The following is a 19,288-nucleotide window of genomic DNA, read 5'->3' as shown; positions in this document are numbered from 1 at the left end:
CAGATTTTCTATGTCCCCCTATTGGTGCCTGTTACCAATCGCATGCATTACCTCGGCACAAGCTTCTCCCTCTTCCAGTTGCAATGCGTTTCAAATCGCACTGCAAGCAGAATGTGTGTCTGCAACCTGATAGAGGAGAATATTTTGCTATCCCCTTTGCAGATGTAACACCACAAACAAAAAATTATCCAAAAAGCAGTAACACGTAACACATGCACATAAACGGAATCTATCATTCGGTTTCCTAATTATCAACTATAAACGCTGCTGGGTAGAACACTGTTTATTAGGCTTTATGGGCCTTTAGTTTCCTTGGAAAAGTAACTTTATTTTTATTAAAAAAGAAGTGCATCACCAGAGCCCATTGTTGCCTCAATATTTCCAATAGCAAGTATATGAGGGAAGGGCCGAGGGAAGCATGGGAAGGAGTTGGGGGGTGTAATTTCCATTTTCGCCTCAGGCAGCAAAAAGGCTAGAATCGGCCCTGGTGACACCAATGAACTTAAAACGAGTGAAAGTTATACGCTCTCTCTGCTGCTACTACACACAGCAGCGTATGCTACAAGTACAGAGAGGGGAGAGGACTTACAGCAGCTCTTCATCATTTCCTCCGGGACCTTCCTTCCCAGCTCAGCATGCCTGCCCATCAAATCATTGCTACAGGTGGTAGTGCTGCACCTGTGACACTGTATATCTGCTCCCAGAGCAGCACTGACAGTAATTACCTCCAGCAGCAGTGGGGTAGGTGCACGCTCTGCCTCAGTGCTGCGCCCTGCCCCCTAATCCTGCTTGCAGCAGCCTCCCAGGCTGGAGCTGTACAATATCACACAGCAGTTCCCTGGCATTCACCCTCCCCAACATGCCCTTAGGGACCTATGGATCTGCTGGGAATTGTAGTTTTCTTTTCTGCAGACCACCATGTGAGTACAGCAGTTATGCCCACAACAACACTGGCTGGTGGAAGCTTATTCATACTTGTATTAGAATTTCATATAAGATAATTAAAAAACCTATAGTCACTCCACCACTTTCCTGGGCGATCCAGCAGAGATCACCGATTATCCAGTGGCCATTTTATACTTAGCCAACCAAAAAGAAACCTCAAAAAAAGGGGGGAGGGAGGGGTCATCACCCAATGCACCCACTCGCTCGGCTCAAAGAGCCACCATTACGCACCAAAAAGAGAGCAAGAATACAATAACAAGATCACCAAGTAATAAAATATCAATATTTTATTTAGACAAATTAATAATACAATAACGAAAAATATATAGAGACACTTATAGTATGGAGAGACCATGAAATGTATCACATTGAAAGAACAACTGGCTTAAAAAAGTAGGTAGATAAAGAAGCTACCACAGCATGTATGTGTATCTGGCAAGAGACTGAGACCAAAAAAAACCCCATATGGACAATACCAGTTATAACATGTCCACATGGATAAAGGAATAATTGAATAATAATGGCAAGGTAAAAAGGGAAAGAAGGTGTTGTTAGATTCTACCGGTATCTATAATTTGAATGATAACCAGCAGAAATTAAATGCAAGAACTAAAAAACTAGAAATAGAGCAGGAAAAAGAGGAAATCCCATGATAAGAAAATTTCCCACGATCAGGCACATCATTCAGACCCATATACCTTGTGTCATCTTGCCAGGATAATCACAGACACGCCGTGGTCCAAAAACCTGACGAAGCCGCAGGGTGAAACGTACGTCGAGGTTTTTGGACCACGGCGTGTCTGTGATTATCCTGGCAAGATGACACAAGGTATATGGGTCTGAATGATGTGCCTGATCGTGGGCCATTTTATACTTGACAGTGATTTTGGCTAAAAGTAAGCAATGACAGTAAGCTTGGTTCTGATACATGACCTCGCCAATATTTCCCAGAGCTGTTTTTTTATATGTATATATATATGGCCGTAACATGTATCCCTGTATATATGACAGCAATATTTATCCCTGTGTGTGTATAGCGGTAATATGTATCCCTGTATATATGGCAGTAATATTTATCCCTGTATGTATAGCAGTGGTATCATTTATCTCTGTATGGTTGTAATATTTATCACTGTATTCCGGTATTATTTATTCTTGTATAGCGGTAAAATGAATCACTGTTTGCTCTAGGTTAGTTATATTATTTTATTATATTATTTGTATAGTAGTCTTTATTATCAGTATTGTGGTATTTATGTTGTTGTAATGGTGATGGTCATCATGTACCAGTATTATTTGGCCTTGTATAGTGATATTGATGGCAATATTGGGCTAAATTCCCATGTTGGCACTTTGTGATAGATATGTTGACTTTGGTTTGCAATTTGGGCACTCAGACTCTAAAAGGTTCGCCACCACTGACGTAGTAGATGGATCCAGCACTCATGGGAAATAGGTTAAAATTGCATATTCTTTATTTAAACCATATTATGCAGATACAAACAACAACAAAAAAGCCATGGTAAAAAATGAGCTGAAATGCTCCCTGTTAAAAATAGGTAGAAACGGAAGACCTACGCTTTTCGGACAAATACTGGCATGTCGTCCTTAGTCGTGGTCTATCTGCCTCCATATACAACATGTTTTATACTAAAAAAATGAGGTGTGGTGACAAACTGGTGAGTTAGTACATAGGAGTGAAAGGTCTGCTCGCAAGAGCTTACAGACTGAGGATGAAAGGGTTGACATAGAAGGTAAAAGAGTATTTTTATTTATCCAGCCATTCTTTATAAGGGAACAATATAGAGTAATTAATAAATAATTTAATAAATAAAAATGTTGCTGCTTGAACCAGCCATCAGTCGGCATCTTATTTACAAGTTCCAAGGTGAAAGTGACTGCAGAGAAGCCTGTAACTTGGTATATATCTGGTGTTTGCTGGATAACAGACGGGAGATAGGACATGGGATGGATTAGTTGACATTTCATGTAGTTAGCAAGTATGATAGGCTTGCCTAAAGAGATGGGTTTTAAGAGCACGTTTGAAGCTTTGGAGAGTGGGTAGTAGTATGAGAGTCCGGGGAAGGGCATTCCAGAGAATTGGAGCAACTCGGGAGAAGTACTGGAGATGTGCATGAGAGGTTAGAGTTAAAGGACACCTGTCATCAGGTCTCTGTCACCATTTCTGTCACCACTACCTGTTGGAGCAGCTCACAAGGTTTCCATTTCAGCCTTTATCTAGTCAATTCATACATTAATTATTGTAAAATCATCTTTTCCCCCTCTCACCACGACAGCACCCAACCAGAGAGAGGGATCCGCCTCCAGGGACAGGAAACCCAGACTTCAAATTGTGCGGTACGCCCCATCTCCTTCAGTGGTTTCCTGTCCCTGACGGGGGATCCAGTGAGTCTCGGTGAGGCTCAAGGAGTCGCGGTAAGGGGGGAATGGGAGTCCCAGGTACCCCCAGGTGGCTGCACAAGATCCCCCGCCGAGACTTACCGGAGGGTGGTTACTCGGCGGGGTGCGCATGTGAATGCTGCGAGGTGCAGCGCAGTCTGTGGGTGCAGACGGGCTCCGGCGCGCCTCCGATCCTGGAGGGAGGCGCGTGTAGGAAGGTGGCTGAGCGCAGGTCCTTCCCACCGCAGTGGTCTTCTAAAAAATGGCGTCGACTCCACTTCCGGTTGGAACCGGAAGTGGCGCGCCGCTCAGCGTCCACGTGGAGTGTGACGTCAGAGGCGGGAATTTTAAAAGGAGTTCCCACACAGGAGTCCTGTGTGTTGTTTCTAGCACCCACAGCCAGCCACAGGAGTTGCTCCAGTCGTGGATGGAACGGAGCTATACCCTCACCACTGATAAGATGAGTTCTAATGAAGGTGGTAGAGAGTCGGTGGACACCGCTACGGTAAAGTTTGAGTAGGGGGATAGTCCGCTGATTGGTGAGTGTGGCCTTACCATGCCTTTAAACTGGTTCTGATGATGTCTTATGTGATTCTTGTTTTAGAGGGAAGAATCTCGTAAGGGGAAAGCCACTATAAAGTCTAAGCATCGTGCATGTAGAATCTGTGGAGATAATCTGCCTGACTCTTATTTAAAACCTAACTGTGACCAGTGTGTTCAGCGCCTGTTAGTACAAGATCAGTCGACCTTGTTTGAATCCATGCGTATGCTAATCCAGCAGGAGGTGCGTAATTCTGTGCATGAAATAAGGCGATCTCTCAGGTCAGAAAATTCCCCGGGCACTTCCAGGCAATTTGAAGATTCTAGCCCTAGTTCGGGGGAGTCATCGGAGTCAGAGGAGGAAGACAAGTCAGGCAGACCCCTGTTTCCTATAGAAGATATTGATCACCTGGTTAAATTAGTAAGATCAACTATGGAATTGGAGGATGAAAAGGAGGAACGCTCTGTAACAGATGTTATGTTCCAGGGTCTAGGAGAAAGGAAGAGAAAGGTTTTTCCCATCCATGACAATATTTCCTCCCTTATCCAGGCAGAATGGCGCAAGTCGGACAGAAAGGTTTTCATTCCTAAAGCAATGAAGAGGAAGTATCCCTTTCCAGAGAAGGAGACAGAGATTTGGGACAAGGCACCTAAGGTAGATGTTGCCGTTTCTAAAGTCTCTAGGAAGAGTGCGCTTCCAGTGGAGGATTCAGGTGTGCTTAAAGATCCTATGGATAAAAAAGCAGATGGTTTCCTGAGGCGCTCCTGGGAAGCAGCAGCAGGCGCATTCAAGCCCAATGTCGCGGCTACATGCGTGTCTAGGTCTCTTTTTGTTTGGCTTTCCCGACTGGAGGAAAAGATTAAGACTGGGGCGTCCAGGTCACATCTTATTTCTGAAGTTACCACTGCACAGAAAGCCTCTGCTTTCTTAGCCGATGCTTCGGTGGACGCCTTAAGGTTATCAGCTAGATCGGTGGCCTTATCTAATTCTGCCAGAAGGGCCTTATGGCTGAAGAACTGGACAGGGGACCTTCCATCTAAGAGTCATCTGTGTAGTATTCCCTGTGAGGGGGAATTCTTATTTGGGTCTGCACTAGACAACATCTTGGAGAAGGCAGCAGACAGGAAGAGAGGTCTTCCTAGTACAAGGCCTCAAGAGAGGAAGTTTTTTCGCCCCTCAAGGCGATTTAGATCTCCTCAGAGATCCGGAGACAAGAAAGAGGGGTGGCGATCCTCCAGGAGGTCTAAGGGATTCATGTTTTCCCGGCCTCAGGATTCCAGTAAACGTCCCGGTCAGCAATGACGCCAGGGGTCCTGTGGGGGGAAGGCTCTCCCTGTTCAAGGAGGAGTGGAGCAAGATTACAGGGAGCAAGTGGATTTTGGGGATCATACAAGATGGCCTAAAATTACCTTTTCTATCCCCTCCCCCACAGCGTTTCAAGATAACCTCAGTGGCCGGAATAGCAGAAAAACAGGCTCTGGAGACCGAAGTAAGATCCTTACTGGGAAAGGAGGTGCTTCGGCGGGTGCCACTGCAAGATCGAGGGACAGGATTTTATTCAACCCTGTTCCTTATAAAGAAACCGGACAGCACATTCCGGACCATTATAAATTTAAAACCACTAAACTGCTACCTACAAGTGGAGAAATTCAAGATGGAATCGATAAGGTCAACAGTAAACCTGCTCTTTCAGGATTGTTTTATGGCCTCCATAGACTTAGCGGATGCATATTACCACGTCCCTATTCATCCGGACAGTCAGAGATTCCTGAGAGTGGCAGTGATGATGGACGGCAAGATAGAGCACCTCCAATTCAGAGCTCTACCCTTTGGAGTGGCGATAGCACCGAGAGTTTTCACAAAACTAATATCGGAAGTAGGAGCCTACATACGAAAATATCAGGGCACCTTTGTGCCATATCTAGACGACTTCCTGCTGATCGCAGGTTCGGCAGAGAAGTTACAGATTTTGATAAGGGTGGTAATGAAGATTCTACATCGCTTGGGCTGGATGGTAAATCTGAAGAAGTCCTCCCTTACTCCGGCCAGATCAAAGATATTCCTCGGCATCACATTAGATTCCACTCAGCAGAAATCTTTCCTTCCTCAGGACAAGGTGGTGAAGATAGTAGCCTCGGTGGAGAAGCTGTACAGACAGCCATCCCCTACCATAAGGGACATTATGAGGACTCTGGGTCTCTTTACAGCGGCAATTCCAGCGGTGCCTTGGGCGATGTATCACGCAAGGCCCTTACAGCTCTTCATGTTGGAGAACTGGGGGGGAGACCAGTCCTCCTTGGACCAGAGGATTACACTTCCCCTACAGATCCTGGATTCCCTGAGATGGTGGCTAAGAGAAGAGAACCTCCAGGCAGGCAGGCCTTGGAGAGAGGAGAACCCCCTATCCATGATTACGGATGCGAGCTCTACGGGTTGGGGAGCCCAGGTCAGGGGCCTCTTATTCCAGGGGTCATGGAACGAGGAATCCAGGGAAAAGTCCTCAAATTACAGAGAACTAGAAGCCATCCTGCAGGCAATCAGACAAGCTCTGCCGATGATTCGGGGGACAGACCTGAAGATTGCCTCGGACAATGTCACAGCGGTGGCGTTCGTGAATCGCCAGGGAGGTACCCGAAGCGGGTCCTTAATGAGCCTCTCGCATCAGATTCTGGAGTTAGCGGAAGCCAATCTAAGATCAATATCGGCGGTACATATAAGGGGCAAGGACAATCTGCAGGCAGACTTCCTAAGCCGTCATCTCTTACGTCAGGGAGAGTGGTCCCTGAATCGGAGCGTGTTCTCCAAGATAACCAGACTCTGGGGTCAACCAGAGGTAGATTTATTCGCCACAAGAAAGAACAGACAGGTCAGGCTCTTCTGCTCCCTAGACCCGAGAGACCGATCTTTAAGTCTGGATGCCTTCTCAATCAAGTGGAACTTCGGCCTAGCCTATGCATTTCCACCCCTGTCTATTCTACCGAGGGTTCTGAAGAAGATACGACAAGACCAGGCCAGAGTTATTCTTATAGCCCCCTTCTGACCCAGAAGGGCATGGTTCTCAGTACTGAGAGAGCTATCGATATCAGACCCTTGGATCCTCCCAGAGAGTCACGATCTCCTCTCCCAGGGCCCAGTATTCCACCCGCAGATTGCGAACCTCCATCTGACGGCCTGGAATTTGAGAGGCGCATCTTGAGGGAAAAAGGCCTCTCGGACAAGGTAATTACAACCCTGTAGAGGAGTAGAAAGGTAGTTACCTCTAAAATCTATTTCAGGGTCTGGAGAGTATTCTCAGATTTTTGTTCTCCAGATAAAATAGACTTAGCTCATCCAAATATAGCTAAGATATTAGATTTCCTGCAAGCAGGATTAGATAAGGGCCTAAAACCTGCCACCCTTAAAGTTCAGATTTCTGCCCTTAGCTCCCTGTTTGAGTCCCCTTTAGCCTCTCATCCCTGGATATCTCGGTTCATAAAGGCGGCATCTCGTATGACCCAATTTAGGAGATGTACGGTGCCCCCCTGGGACCTCACTCTGGTATTAAATTATTTGATAAAAGACCCCTTTGAGCCCCTGGAGTCTTGTTCACTAAAATGGTTGACCATTAAAGTCGTATTTTTGGTAGCAATCACTTCAGCCCGTAGGGTTGGAGAGATATCATCTCTATCCTGTAGAGCGCCTTTTCTCAAGATCTTGGATGACAGGGTAGTTCTGATGACAGACCCGGCCTTTTTACCAAAGGTAGTCTCTAGATTCCATAGAACCCAGGAGATCAGGCTCCCATCCTTCTGTAGTAACCCTTCTACAGATAGGGAAAGGGAGTTTAACAAATTAGATGTTAAAAGGGCCATTGAGCTTTATTTGGATAGGACTAGAGATTGGAGAAAATCTGATAGTCTTTTTGTTCTTTTTGGTGGCAAGAATAGGGGGCAGAAGGCCTCAGCGGTAGTTATAGCTAGATGGATCAGGCAAGCTATTAGCTCCGCTTATGTAGCAGCCGGTCAGCCGATACCAGAAGGTCTAAAAGCCCATTCCACTAGAGCAGTCTCTTCCTCTTGGGCAGAATTTAGAGAGGTGTCAGTTAATCAGATTTGTCAGGCTGCCACCTGGTCTTCTCCGCACACTTTCTACAGGCACTATAGGCTAAATGTAGCAGGTGCACAGGAACTTTCCTTTGGGCGAAGAGTTCTTTCTTCGGTTATCCCTCCCTAAGGATTTCATCTATGTTATTCTCTCTGGTTGGGTGCTGTCGTGGTGAGAGGGGGAAACCGGTAATTACTCACCGGTAATTGTGTTTCCTTGAACCACGACAGCACCCTGGTTATTCCCTCCCTTGTAATTTCTTTTCACACTTGGGTGTTCAGCGTTTGGTGTGTGTCACAGAGGTGTGAGATGCTCTCATTGAAAGTGATACTGAATGATACGGTGGTCAGAATTAATCAAGAACATTAAGTCCCATACAGTCTCTGTAATCCACTGAAGGAGATGGGGCGTACCGCACAATTTGAAGTCTGGGTTTCCTGTCCCTGGAGGCGGATCCCTCTCTCTGGTTGGGTGCTGTCGTGGTTCAAGGAAACACAATTACCGGTGAGTAATTACCGGTTTCTTTATTATGTAAATGAGTTTGGTCACATGGTCAGAGGCAGTCACTCCTGTTACCCCCCCCCCCTACTCATGTCTGTGTGTAATGTACAATAAAGCATTGCTAGTGTGTGTGCTGCATCTGCTGACATGCTGCATCCTCCTAATGCACAGAGACACAGACATCAGCTACATAAGTACCTGACATGTTCTTCTATAACATGGCTGCTTGGAGCTGTTGTATCTCTCCTATACACACACAGGCTGCGGGGGGCGTGGCCAGCAGCAAGCACATATAACAGTCATTACACCATTATACCTCACATCATTGTAGAGGCTGTCAGTCAAGCACTGGGGGGTGTGGCTGTGCCTCCCACTCATGAATAAGCTGGACAGCTTGAATATGATAATGACTCATTGGACATTTCACAGGTCATTTGCATACAGCCTTAGAACCTCATTGCTTAGATTTACAGGCATGTAGAGGGACAATGAAGGGATAGTGGCAATGCTCTCTAATGGCAGTTTATTAAAATATATTTAGTTTAGGGGGGCTATTTTGGTAGAGGTTAATCTAATATCACCGGCAGATCGAAGAGCACCGGTAGGGTGATAGACAGAGAAGAGAGATAGGGAGGTGCAGCATTGTTCAGAGCTTTGTGGATGAGGGTTATCATTTTAAAGTGAATACGGAAGGAGACAAGCAACCCGTGCAGTGACTGGCATTAACTGGAAGACCGATAGTAGGGAGTTCCAGTAGTCTAGTCGAGAGTGAAGAAGTGCAACAATTGGCAATTTAGAAGTTTCAAATGTCAGAACCGGACGGATTCTGGAGAAGTTTCTGAGATGCATGTGGCAAGAGCAAGCAAGAGATTGAATATATGGTGAAAAGGAGAGGTCATAGTCCAAAACAACCCCAAGACAGCAAGCCTGCTGCCTTCGTTGCTATAGAGATCCCACAGACTGAGATGGAACGGTCAGGGTTAGGTAAGTTAGTAGATGGTGGAAAGACAAATAGTTCAGTCTTAAAAAGATTCAGTTTCAAGTAGAGAGAGGATATGATGTTGGAGACGGCAGAGACATTCACTAGTGTTCTAGATTAAGGGGTTATGTTATGTGCAGAAGTATATAGCTGGGTGTCATCAGCATAGAGATGATACTGGAAACAAAATCTGCTGATGGTTTGTCCAATGGGGGCAGTATAGAGAGAGAAGAGGACCTAGGACTGGGCACTGAGGAACCCCAATACTGAGAGGAAGATGAGAAGAGAAAGATCCAGAAAAGGAGACACTGAAAGTGCGGTCAGAGAGATAGGAAGGAAACCAAGAGAGTGCAGTTTCCTTTCAGCCAATGGAGTGAATCATCCTGAGGAGGAGCTGGTGGTCCACAGCATCGAATGCTGTCACATGGTCCCAATAACGAAAAAGAAAATTTTATAGCCTACAAAAGGAACCAATGAGAAAACTAGGTCGTCTCTCCTTCCCTTCTGCGCCTCGCTGTGCGTCCATAAAACAAATAACGGCCACATATGGGGGGTCTCTGTACTCGGAAGAAATCGCATGACAAATTTTAAGATGAGTTTTCTCTTTTTATCTTTTGGGAATGTGTACATTTTATGGCTAAATAAACGTATAACCGACAAAATTTAACCATTCCAAATTTCGCACACGTTTTGATTTGAATTACTATGTAGATCTCAAGGGGTTAACAATCTTCCTAAAAGTTGTTTCTGATTTGAAAATGGGCTGATTATATAGGGTTTTTTTTAAATGTTAAATATGTAAAAACAAAATAGTAATTCTCCCCAAAATAGTCAATTCTGAAAAAACGGAAAAGCGATATTCGATTTGTAATCCGCGTGACATCAAAAAAAATTATTCTGACATTTTAAAAATTATGAAAAATGGAAAGTATACATATGGTAAATGTTTTTCAGCAAATTATTTAGGTGGTAAAACTATATGTCTGAAAAAGCGATGATTTTGAATTTCAAAAATTTTTCAAAAATTCATAATTTTTTTTTTTGTAAATAAACGCAAAACGTAGCCAAAATTTACCACTAAAAGGAAGTACAATGTGTGAGGAAAAAATGATCTCAGAATCGCTTTGATAAGTAACAGTGTTCAAAAGTTATAACCTTATAAAGTGACGCAAGCCCACAGCCCAGACCCAGCACTAACACCCGGGATCGGAAAACCTCTGATCCCGGGTTTTTACCGGTATCACCGCAATCATAGTGAACCAGAGAATAAAGATAAAATATTATTTTTACGTTACTGTGAGCGGGCGGAAAAAAAGTGCTAAAAATCCAAAATAAAAATTGATGATTTTGTTTGTGTCCCCCATGAAATAGTTAATAAAATCTCATGAATAAGCATTGTATCTCATCCCGCAAATAATAAGCCCTCATATGTTCACAAAAAAAAAACTTTATAGCTTGTACAATGTGACAATACAAATCTGCTGTGAATGGCACTGCTTTAATCCTATGCTCGGCTGTGCGCCCATACAACAGTTCACCACCACATATGGGGTATCAGTACACTCGGGAGAAATTGGGCATCAAAAGTTGAAGAGCATTTCACCATTTAATTTATTCTGAAACTGTCAGTTTTGGCCTAAATTAATGTATTTTCCAAAAAAATTCAAGTTTCTAAATCGCAGGTCCATATTGTTTTAACCCATGTGAAACACTTAAAGGGTTAATAGACTCAATAGAAGTTGTTTTACATGCCTTGATGGGTGAAATTTCTACAGTGGGGTAATTTATGTGGTTTTACTATTATTTAGGCCTTTCAAAGTCACTTGGAAGCTGAGTTGTCAAAATGTGAGTTTTGGCAATTTTCATGAAAATGAGAAAAATCGCATCTAAAGTTCTGCGCCTCATAACATTCTAGTAAAATGAGAGGACGCATAAAATATCATCTCAATATCACTTGGAAAATGAAGAATTTTTACAAACTTTTAATAAATACCAACAAAAAACATACAAGACCAAGAAATCGTACTTAAAGTGCCAAATATTAGACATTAAAAACATACACGTTAAAACCACGCAAACAAACAACATGGTGGTGGTCAGTCCATTATCCATAGTACACAATAACACGTCATATAGACATACAAAATGGATCAATAAATGTAGAGATAGGGGCTAAGCTGATCACCAAGATTGTAAAGTCCATCAAAGTGATATCACAAATGTATAAATAAAGTACCTGTGCCACAAATCAAATAAGCCCCAGACCACCACCACAGCACCCCGACGCGCATTTTGCTGTCGCTTCCTCAAGTTACAAACTTTTGCCAAATTTTCACTTTCTTTCAGAACGAACCGCAAAACTTATCACTTAAATTTTACAACTAAGATGAAGTACAATGTGTCACGAGAAAACCTTCTCAAAATCGCCAGGATATGTTAAAGCGTTCCGAAGTTATAACCAATTATAGTGAGACAGGGCAGATTTGAAAAATGAAGACTGGTCATTGAGCTGAAAACTAGTGTCTGTGATAAGGGGTTAAATATTATCCACCATTGAAAATGCACAATACTAGGATTTTAATCGTTACTTTATTTTTTTTTATTTTTGGCCCACCTGGGAAACAGAACCTCATTTGTCCATGTTTGTCTTTAAGGCTCTTGTGTGTTACTTGGAGCAGCTGGAAGATGAAGATGTAAATGTGCGTGTTGCAGGTTGTGCTGCACTGGGATGTTTAAAGGTAAGGGTTAATTAATTCTCTGAAAGTCCTGGCAATGGTTTGCCAACTTCAGTTGTTTACATCCTTTAATTCTAAAGTAATCAGTACTGTTAGTTTTAGCACCCAATTTGCTTGATAGGCTCTCTTCTGACAAGTACATGGTCCTGGGCTCCAACTCAAGACTGCCCATGTGACTATAGAGACACTAACAAGCAAACTGGGTGCAGAAAAGAAGGTGGAGAAGGCTAAGGGCCCTCTACATATAGTTAGTTTGGGGAATGGTGTTGTTTTTCCTTTTATTATTTTTATTGCATTGCCCACAAAGATGTACATAGCCTTTTCCTCCTAAATGTTTGGGTTTTTTCTGGTTTCTGTTAGGGTTCTGGAGTGGTGGAGGAGGTGGTGATCCTTCATCCCTTCATAGAGAACAGCGGTGCATGGCCACACACTCAGAAAAAAATCGAGCATTCTCTATTTTTTCCCGGTTTACAGCGCTGAACGGTGCCACACATGTGTGGCACCATACCCCCGCCGGGCCACTATTGCCGTTTATGTGGATGTATATAAGGCCGCAAATTTGCGGCAGCATGTACTCCCCTCCTCCTCCCCCCCCCGCCCCCCCATACGGCCGTGTGTCCTCCTTCTTTCTTTCTTTCTTCCTTCTTCTTCCTCCTTCTTTCCTATTTTCTAGGGCACTATTTACACATTTACATGTTTAATGGATGCGCCTTTAAGGACTTTTACCAACTTTTTACATCTGTACAATTTTTTCTGTACTTCCACAGGCCAAAGAAAGCATAGAACAACTTGTTTACTTGTGCCAAACAGACAAAGAGGAAGTAAAAGAGGCTGCAAAACATAGTTTGATACTTTTTGGTAAGTATTAAAATGCTGGGTTATTTGTGGACTCTTGGGGAAAGCTCACTGACTGATTTAGTTCAGGTTTTTTGAAGTGGCACTGATATTCCCAACAGGACATAGGAGTCAGTGTGAGGTGGGACCCAGATATGATACTGTACTATAAAACTGTTTTCATTTTTTTTATTGATCCTAAACATTGAAAGCTATGCTGTAATATGTTTTTATGGAGAAAAAACGGGTAAGGAATGACAACCCAGACAGGAATTGGACAGTTACCCAGTGGGCGGCTGATAAAGTTGGCTTCTCTGACAACTTTTGTCTGCTCTAGACTTCTTGCCCTTAACTAGCCCACACTGCTGACAGATTAAAAAAAAACATGAGAAAGACTAATCCTGACACCAGGTAAAATGGTATTATAGTATAATGTCGGTTTATGTAAATGCAACAGTCTATGCCAGTGGTGGCGAACCTATGGCACGGGTGCCAGAGGCGGCACTCTGAGCCCTTTCTTTGGGCACCTGGGCCATCGCCCCAGCACACCAGACAGGACTCAAAGAATCTTAAAGTGATAGTTCACTAATTGAGACTGTAGGAAGAGGGAGAATGGGTAGACAGGGCCAAATTATCTTTGGAGGACCTCCTGCTGGCCCAAAGATTCTCTGTGTGCAGAGGGACACTAGAAAGAAGCAAGGATAATGCAAATTTTTCATCTTTCTACTGTGTTGCTGTCCTCAGGAGGCCAATATGATTGAAAGTTGTTGAAAAACAGGGAGCAATAAGTTACTGCTTTAATTTTTGGTGGCAACCTGCGATAAATAAGGGGGTGTTTGGGTTGCAGTTTGGGCACTCGGCCGCTAAAAGGATCGACATCACTGGTCTATGCTATACATACTGGGTGTAACAAAGTGATCAGGACTGTGCAATATCTGATACAAAAAAATAAAAGCATATGTGTCAAATATTTTTCAAAAACCTGTCCAATGATACCACGCCCTGTATAGGTAAATGGGGACAAAAAATCCAACTGCAGTGAAATTGGTGAAAAAGCACATTTGCACCATTGTAATACATAGGCTAAAACGAGACAGCCTACCAAGGCTGTCATGGTAAGTAATCGCTGAAGTAACAGGGAGCGACGATCCAAGTAAATATGGTGGCGCCCATGCGCTGCTGGTTTTTTAATGCCCCCATCTGCTTTTCTGGTAACGATCTTAGGGTTAAAACCTGTGATCGGTGGTGTTAACATTGGGTGTTTGCTGCAATATGCAGCAACTGCCCACCTTGTATGGAGAGGGCTCACATTCATTCACTTAAAAGAAGTTTTACTAGTAACATGCAATCAGTCTTCCAGCCTTGTGGTGGTTGACCACTTTACTTACTTGGGGATAGTCATTCACAAAGATGTCTCCAAATTTGTATCCCTAAATTTGATTCCTACTATGCAATATGTGGCCGCGAAGCTTAAGGCATGGGAGAATCTTCCTCTGTCTTTAGTGGGTAGAATTAATATTTTCAAGATGGTCCTTCTGCCCAAACTCCTCTACCTGTACCGTGCTGCTCCGGCACTGTTGCCAAGGTCCCACTTCCTAGCCATTGACAAGCTCCTGACCCCATTTCTGTGGGGGACTGGTCCACCGAGAATCGCAAGGGAAACCCTGAGGGCCCTGACGGACAGGGGAGGATTAGCTTTACCCCATATGCACAACTATTACCAGGCAGTGCAACTGACGTATGCAATGTGGTGGATAAGGGCGGACTCCAACAACCCAGCAGTACTTACGGGCTCGTACGAGGCTATGACCAACTTTGTTTACAGGGGAGGAAAGGTTCATGGGCTTTAATATACATCGAATATGGTAGCAACTGTGACAGTATGGAACAGAGTAGTGGATTATCGGGGGGATGACTCTAGGGCCTGGTCTCCAGTAACTCACTTGTGGTGTAACCCCTTCCTGCCCGAGCTGAGATCTCTACCGGACTATGAGTTCTGGGCACGTAAGGGGATTAAATATTTGACTCCATTGTATCAGAATGGGTGACTTAGAACTTTTGCATCCCTTAGCCAGTAATTTAATTTAGCTCCAACAGCCTTCTACAGGTACATACAATTAGGTCATGCACTGGGGGTACAGTTTGGGAGGGAGGAATTTAAGTTGGAACATTGCCCCATGGAAGCCATCGCTAGAACTAAGGACCTTGGGAAACCCACCTCCACCTTCTATAAACAACTGATGGATTCCCAGCCCTCTCCCTCTGAGAGAAGTTTCCATGCATGGCAAAGAGATATCCCTGACTTAGAGGATCATCATCTCAAAGAAATTACACACAACTGGCGCTCAACAGTTATTAGTGCCCGAGACCAGTTGATACAAGTTAAGTGGTTACACCGAGTGTACTTGACCCCTCTGAGGCTACGTTAGATGTATAGACTCCCCTCAGCTGTGTGTTCTAGGTGTGGAGAGGATACGGGTACCTTCTTCCACATGGTTTGGGAATGCCGTCCATTCAGGACTATTGGAGGGGCATTCATTCTTACATCAACGAGCGTCTGGGTCTTCCGGGTGTCCTCCCTCAGGTGTGTCTCCTGGGCCTAGTAGGAGACGTCCTCCAAGCAAAATTTGAGAGGGTTTTGTTCCGGCTACTAATGTTTTAAGGTAGGAAGGTTATCCTGCTAAATTGGAAGCCTCCTAAGCTCCCCACATTGGCCAAATGGGTATCGCTGATTAATGCAGAACTTCCAATGTACAAACTCACTTACACTGCTAGAGGTGCTCCGGACCGGTTTTTCTTGATCTGGGATGTGTGGGTGACTGCTCAGACTGCTTCGGGAGAGGAGGAGGGATAGCTCTGTGTATGTGAAGTGTGAATGGAAGAGTGAATGAGTTTCCCCGCTTTGGAAGTGCAATGCCTTCTGTGACGCAATATACGTGCTTGGTATTGCATTACTGATGTGTTTCTCCAATATTGATTTCTTTGTACTGCTAACCCTAACTTTATGATTGTGCCTCATACTTCCCTGAGGCGGATGTTTTGTTGCCTATTGTGCATTGTTGTAATTTTGAAAAATGAAAAATAAAATCTTTTAAAAAACAAAAAAAGGTAACATGCAATCACTTACTGGGTCTGGACAACCACGCATGGATATACCGAATAAATCGTTGTCACATGCAAGAGAAAACTACTGAATAGTAAATCCTATTGGATGTTTGTTTTGAAAACCTGTCTGTGACGGGGCTTGATTTTATGATAGTGGTTGAATTGGCTCTTCGTGTTATTGTTCAGTAGTATGCTATTTACACAGCAATTTTGTATTACTGAACATACATATAAGACTTAATATGTGTTCTGTTACAATGCTATGTTTTACTTGTTATATGATTGTGTTAAAGGAAACCTACCACCACAAATCTACCTATAAAGGTAGATTGGGTGGTAGGTGGATCAATGGGACGTGAGGATAGCCCTTTTAAGGGCTAATCCTCACTTCCCCACACTTTTTTGATAACTTTTATTAGACATATATTCAAATTTACTTATGCGGCTACTGGGGCGTGGAGTAGCCGCATCTGAGGTTACACGAGGCGGCTACTCCACGCCCCGGCAGCCTTTTTTCCCCTCCTACTCACCCATCTTCGGCCCTCGTCCGGCGATCCTGCCGTCTGCGCATGCGCAGAAGAGCAGGCCCACGCCTGTTTCGGAGCAGTGACCATGCAGGCGCGGGCCTGCTCTTCTGCACATGCGCAGACGGCAGGATCGCCGGACGAGGGCCGAAGATGGGTGAGTAGGAGGGGAAAAAAGGCTACCGGGGCGTGGAGTAGCCGCCTCGTGTAACCTCAGATGCGGCTACTCCACACCCCAGTAGCCGCATAAGTAAATTTGAATATATGTGTAATAAAAGTTATCAAAAAAGTGTGGGGACGTCAGGATTAGCCCTTAAAAGGGCTATCCTCACGTCCCATTGATCCACCTACCACCCAATCTACCTTTATAGGTAGATTTGTGGTGGTAGGTGCCCTTTAACATTGGGCAGAGTAGGTGTCTCGTGATTCTACACATAAGTGTAATATTCGTATTGGACATTAGAGGCCTTATATGATGCTTTACGGGAAATATGTAGATATGTTTTCCAGGATGGGACAACGAAAACTTTATCTCTTGATTACTTTGTAAGGCAGCCCCCTTAGGTCAGGATAATATTACTTGCCTCATGCTCTCTTGCAATAGGTTCATATATGTTTGATATTTTGGAAATTCTAGAACCTCCTTCCTTCTTAAATCTTTTAAAATTATGATAATGATAGATATGTGTGCATATGTTTATAATATGTGTGTTCTTCATTATATGATATAATGAAGGTGTGTTATCATTATATAGATTATTCAGGAGGCTGTAGGAATTGTTGTCCCAGCAGGCCTGCAGTGATACTGATTATTGATGTCAGTGAGCTTCTGTGCTGAAACATTATGGGACAAGCATTGATTGAAGAATCGGCTCACTCACGCTCTCAGGTGCCTAGTCTCCCTCTGGAGACCCCACTGTTGGGTGAGAATACGAAATTAAAATAAATATTTTCAAGCTCGGAAGTCATCCAGGTAATATTCAAGCCTTTTTTCCACGTTACATCCCAATGGTAGAAGAAGCAAGTCAACTTGTTTCTGGAAGAAAGCTTCACTTACTCATCTGAGTCTCTGCTTTTTGTACCATTGGGATGCAACGTGGAGAAAAATATAATTAAAGCTTTAATATTACCTGGATGACTTCTGAGCTTGAAAATCTTTCTTTCATATCATGGAAGTGACAGAGAGGTAAATGGACACCATCTTGACATTTAAATGGACAAGAGGCTAAACTACAGAGGAATGAGTGTATGTCTCACTCCACTTTTCTTCTACTTTAGAAGCTGTTTCGTGATTTCTGAGGGGGCTAAGTGGTGATTTCCCCTCAAAAAGAGGATGACTACTTAATACCTAAATAGATTTCACCCACAGTTTTCTCTTCTGAGCCTCTGCAGTGAATTCATGGAACAATATTCAATGTATTTGTATACATTTTTCTTCTATATATTCAAAGTTAGCAAATTACTTGAGTTCTGATTTAATTTTGCTCTTTTCCATAATCTAGGAGAAGATGGTAAAAATGCTTGTCGACATTTGGAGGAAACCTTGGGAAATTTGCCTCGACTTTTTGCCCCTGGAGCAATGGCGAGCACGGCATTTTAAACCTACACAACACAGTATTTTAGAAACGCTATAGATGCTACAAGGAGACAAGTTGCACATGAGAGAAGTTTCAAGATGGGAGCATTGATACATGACAGTATTACCAATTTTATTCCCTGTGGACAGCTTTGTGGTGGATTCTGATGGAAAGTTTTATTAAAATGACCTACCTCTAAAAATGACAATATTTCATGTGAAGCTCAAAGCAGGAGAACAAGATCAGTAATGAGCATCGGCTACTATTTAATGTTTAATTCTACAATCCAGAGTTTTCATTACTGTGTGGATAATGCAATATGCAATCAGAAAGCTTGTAAGATGACTTAAGGCATCTGCTCAGTGACATTTAAATGTAGAGTCCATTCATGTATATAGCATCCGTCTTCAGCCTCGCTATGTAATGACATGTCATGCATGCCCTCAGAGCAGTATACGTGTGACTATATTCAGCAGTGCAAGCGCCCACTAATAATTTTGTAAGGCATGCCACTAGTCCATGTGTAATAGTTCCTAAAATGACGGTATTTATTTTTGTTTATAATGCTAAATAATATGAGAAGAATGGTCTGGTGAGTATCTTTTAGTGATATTCAGACCTTGTTTATATCAATGCATTTGGTTAATGCTTTTTACACAAACATAGCAGTCTTTAAAGGGGACCTACCACCACGATTCTACCTATAAAGGTAGAACGGGTGGTAGGTGGATGAATGGGACGTAAGGATAGCCCTTTTTGGGCTAATCCTTACGTCCCGGCTATCCTTTTGTAAACTTTAATCAGTTGATATGTTAATTTAATTAAGCGGCTACTGGGGCTTGGAGTAGCCGGACATGAGGCTACTAGTCGCGGCTACTCCACGCCCCAGTAGCCTTGTTCCTCCGCCTACCGGGTAATCTTCGGCGCGCAGCTCCTCGTAGCTGCGCGCCCTCGTGCGAATATCCTGCGTTCTGCGCATGTGCAAGACGCAGGCCTACGGGTGCGCGGCCGTAGCTCCGAGGCCGGTGCTACTGCGTATGCGCAGACGCCGGGTGCTCGGACGA

General features: G+C 43.7%; 1 protein-coding gene across 5 annotated transcripts in view; it reads left to right on the top strand.

Moving 5' to 3' along the window:
- Positions 1–18,937, top strand: part of RIPOR1 (RHO family interacting cell polarization regulator 1) — a 234,848-nt gene extending 215,911 nt beyond the window's left edge. For all 5 annotated transcript variants that reach the window (XM_072117796.1, XM_072117793.1, XM_072117795.1 and 2 more), the window contains 3 exons: positions 12,104–12,187; positions 12,952–13,042; positions 18,150–18,937. In XM_072117796.1, the coding sequence (XP_071973897.1) occupies positions 12,104–12,187; positions 12,952–13,042; positions 18,150–18,247 (273 nt within the window). In that variant the 3' untranslated portion in view covers positions 18,248–18,937. The remainder of the gene's footprint in view (positions 1–12,103; positions 12,188–12,951; positions 13,043–18,149) is intronic.
- Positions 18,938–19,288: the final 351 nt, after the last annotated feature.

Source organism: Engystomops pustulosus, chromosome 7, assembly GCF_040894005.1.
Source record: "Engystomops pustulosus chromosome 7, aEngPut4.maternal, whole genome shotgun sequence".
Lineage (NCBI taxonomy): Eukaryota > Metazoa > Chordata > Amphibia > Anura > Leptodactylidae > Engystomops > Engystomops pustulosus.
This window is presented reverse-complemented; position numbering and strand designations above follow the sequence as displayed.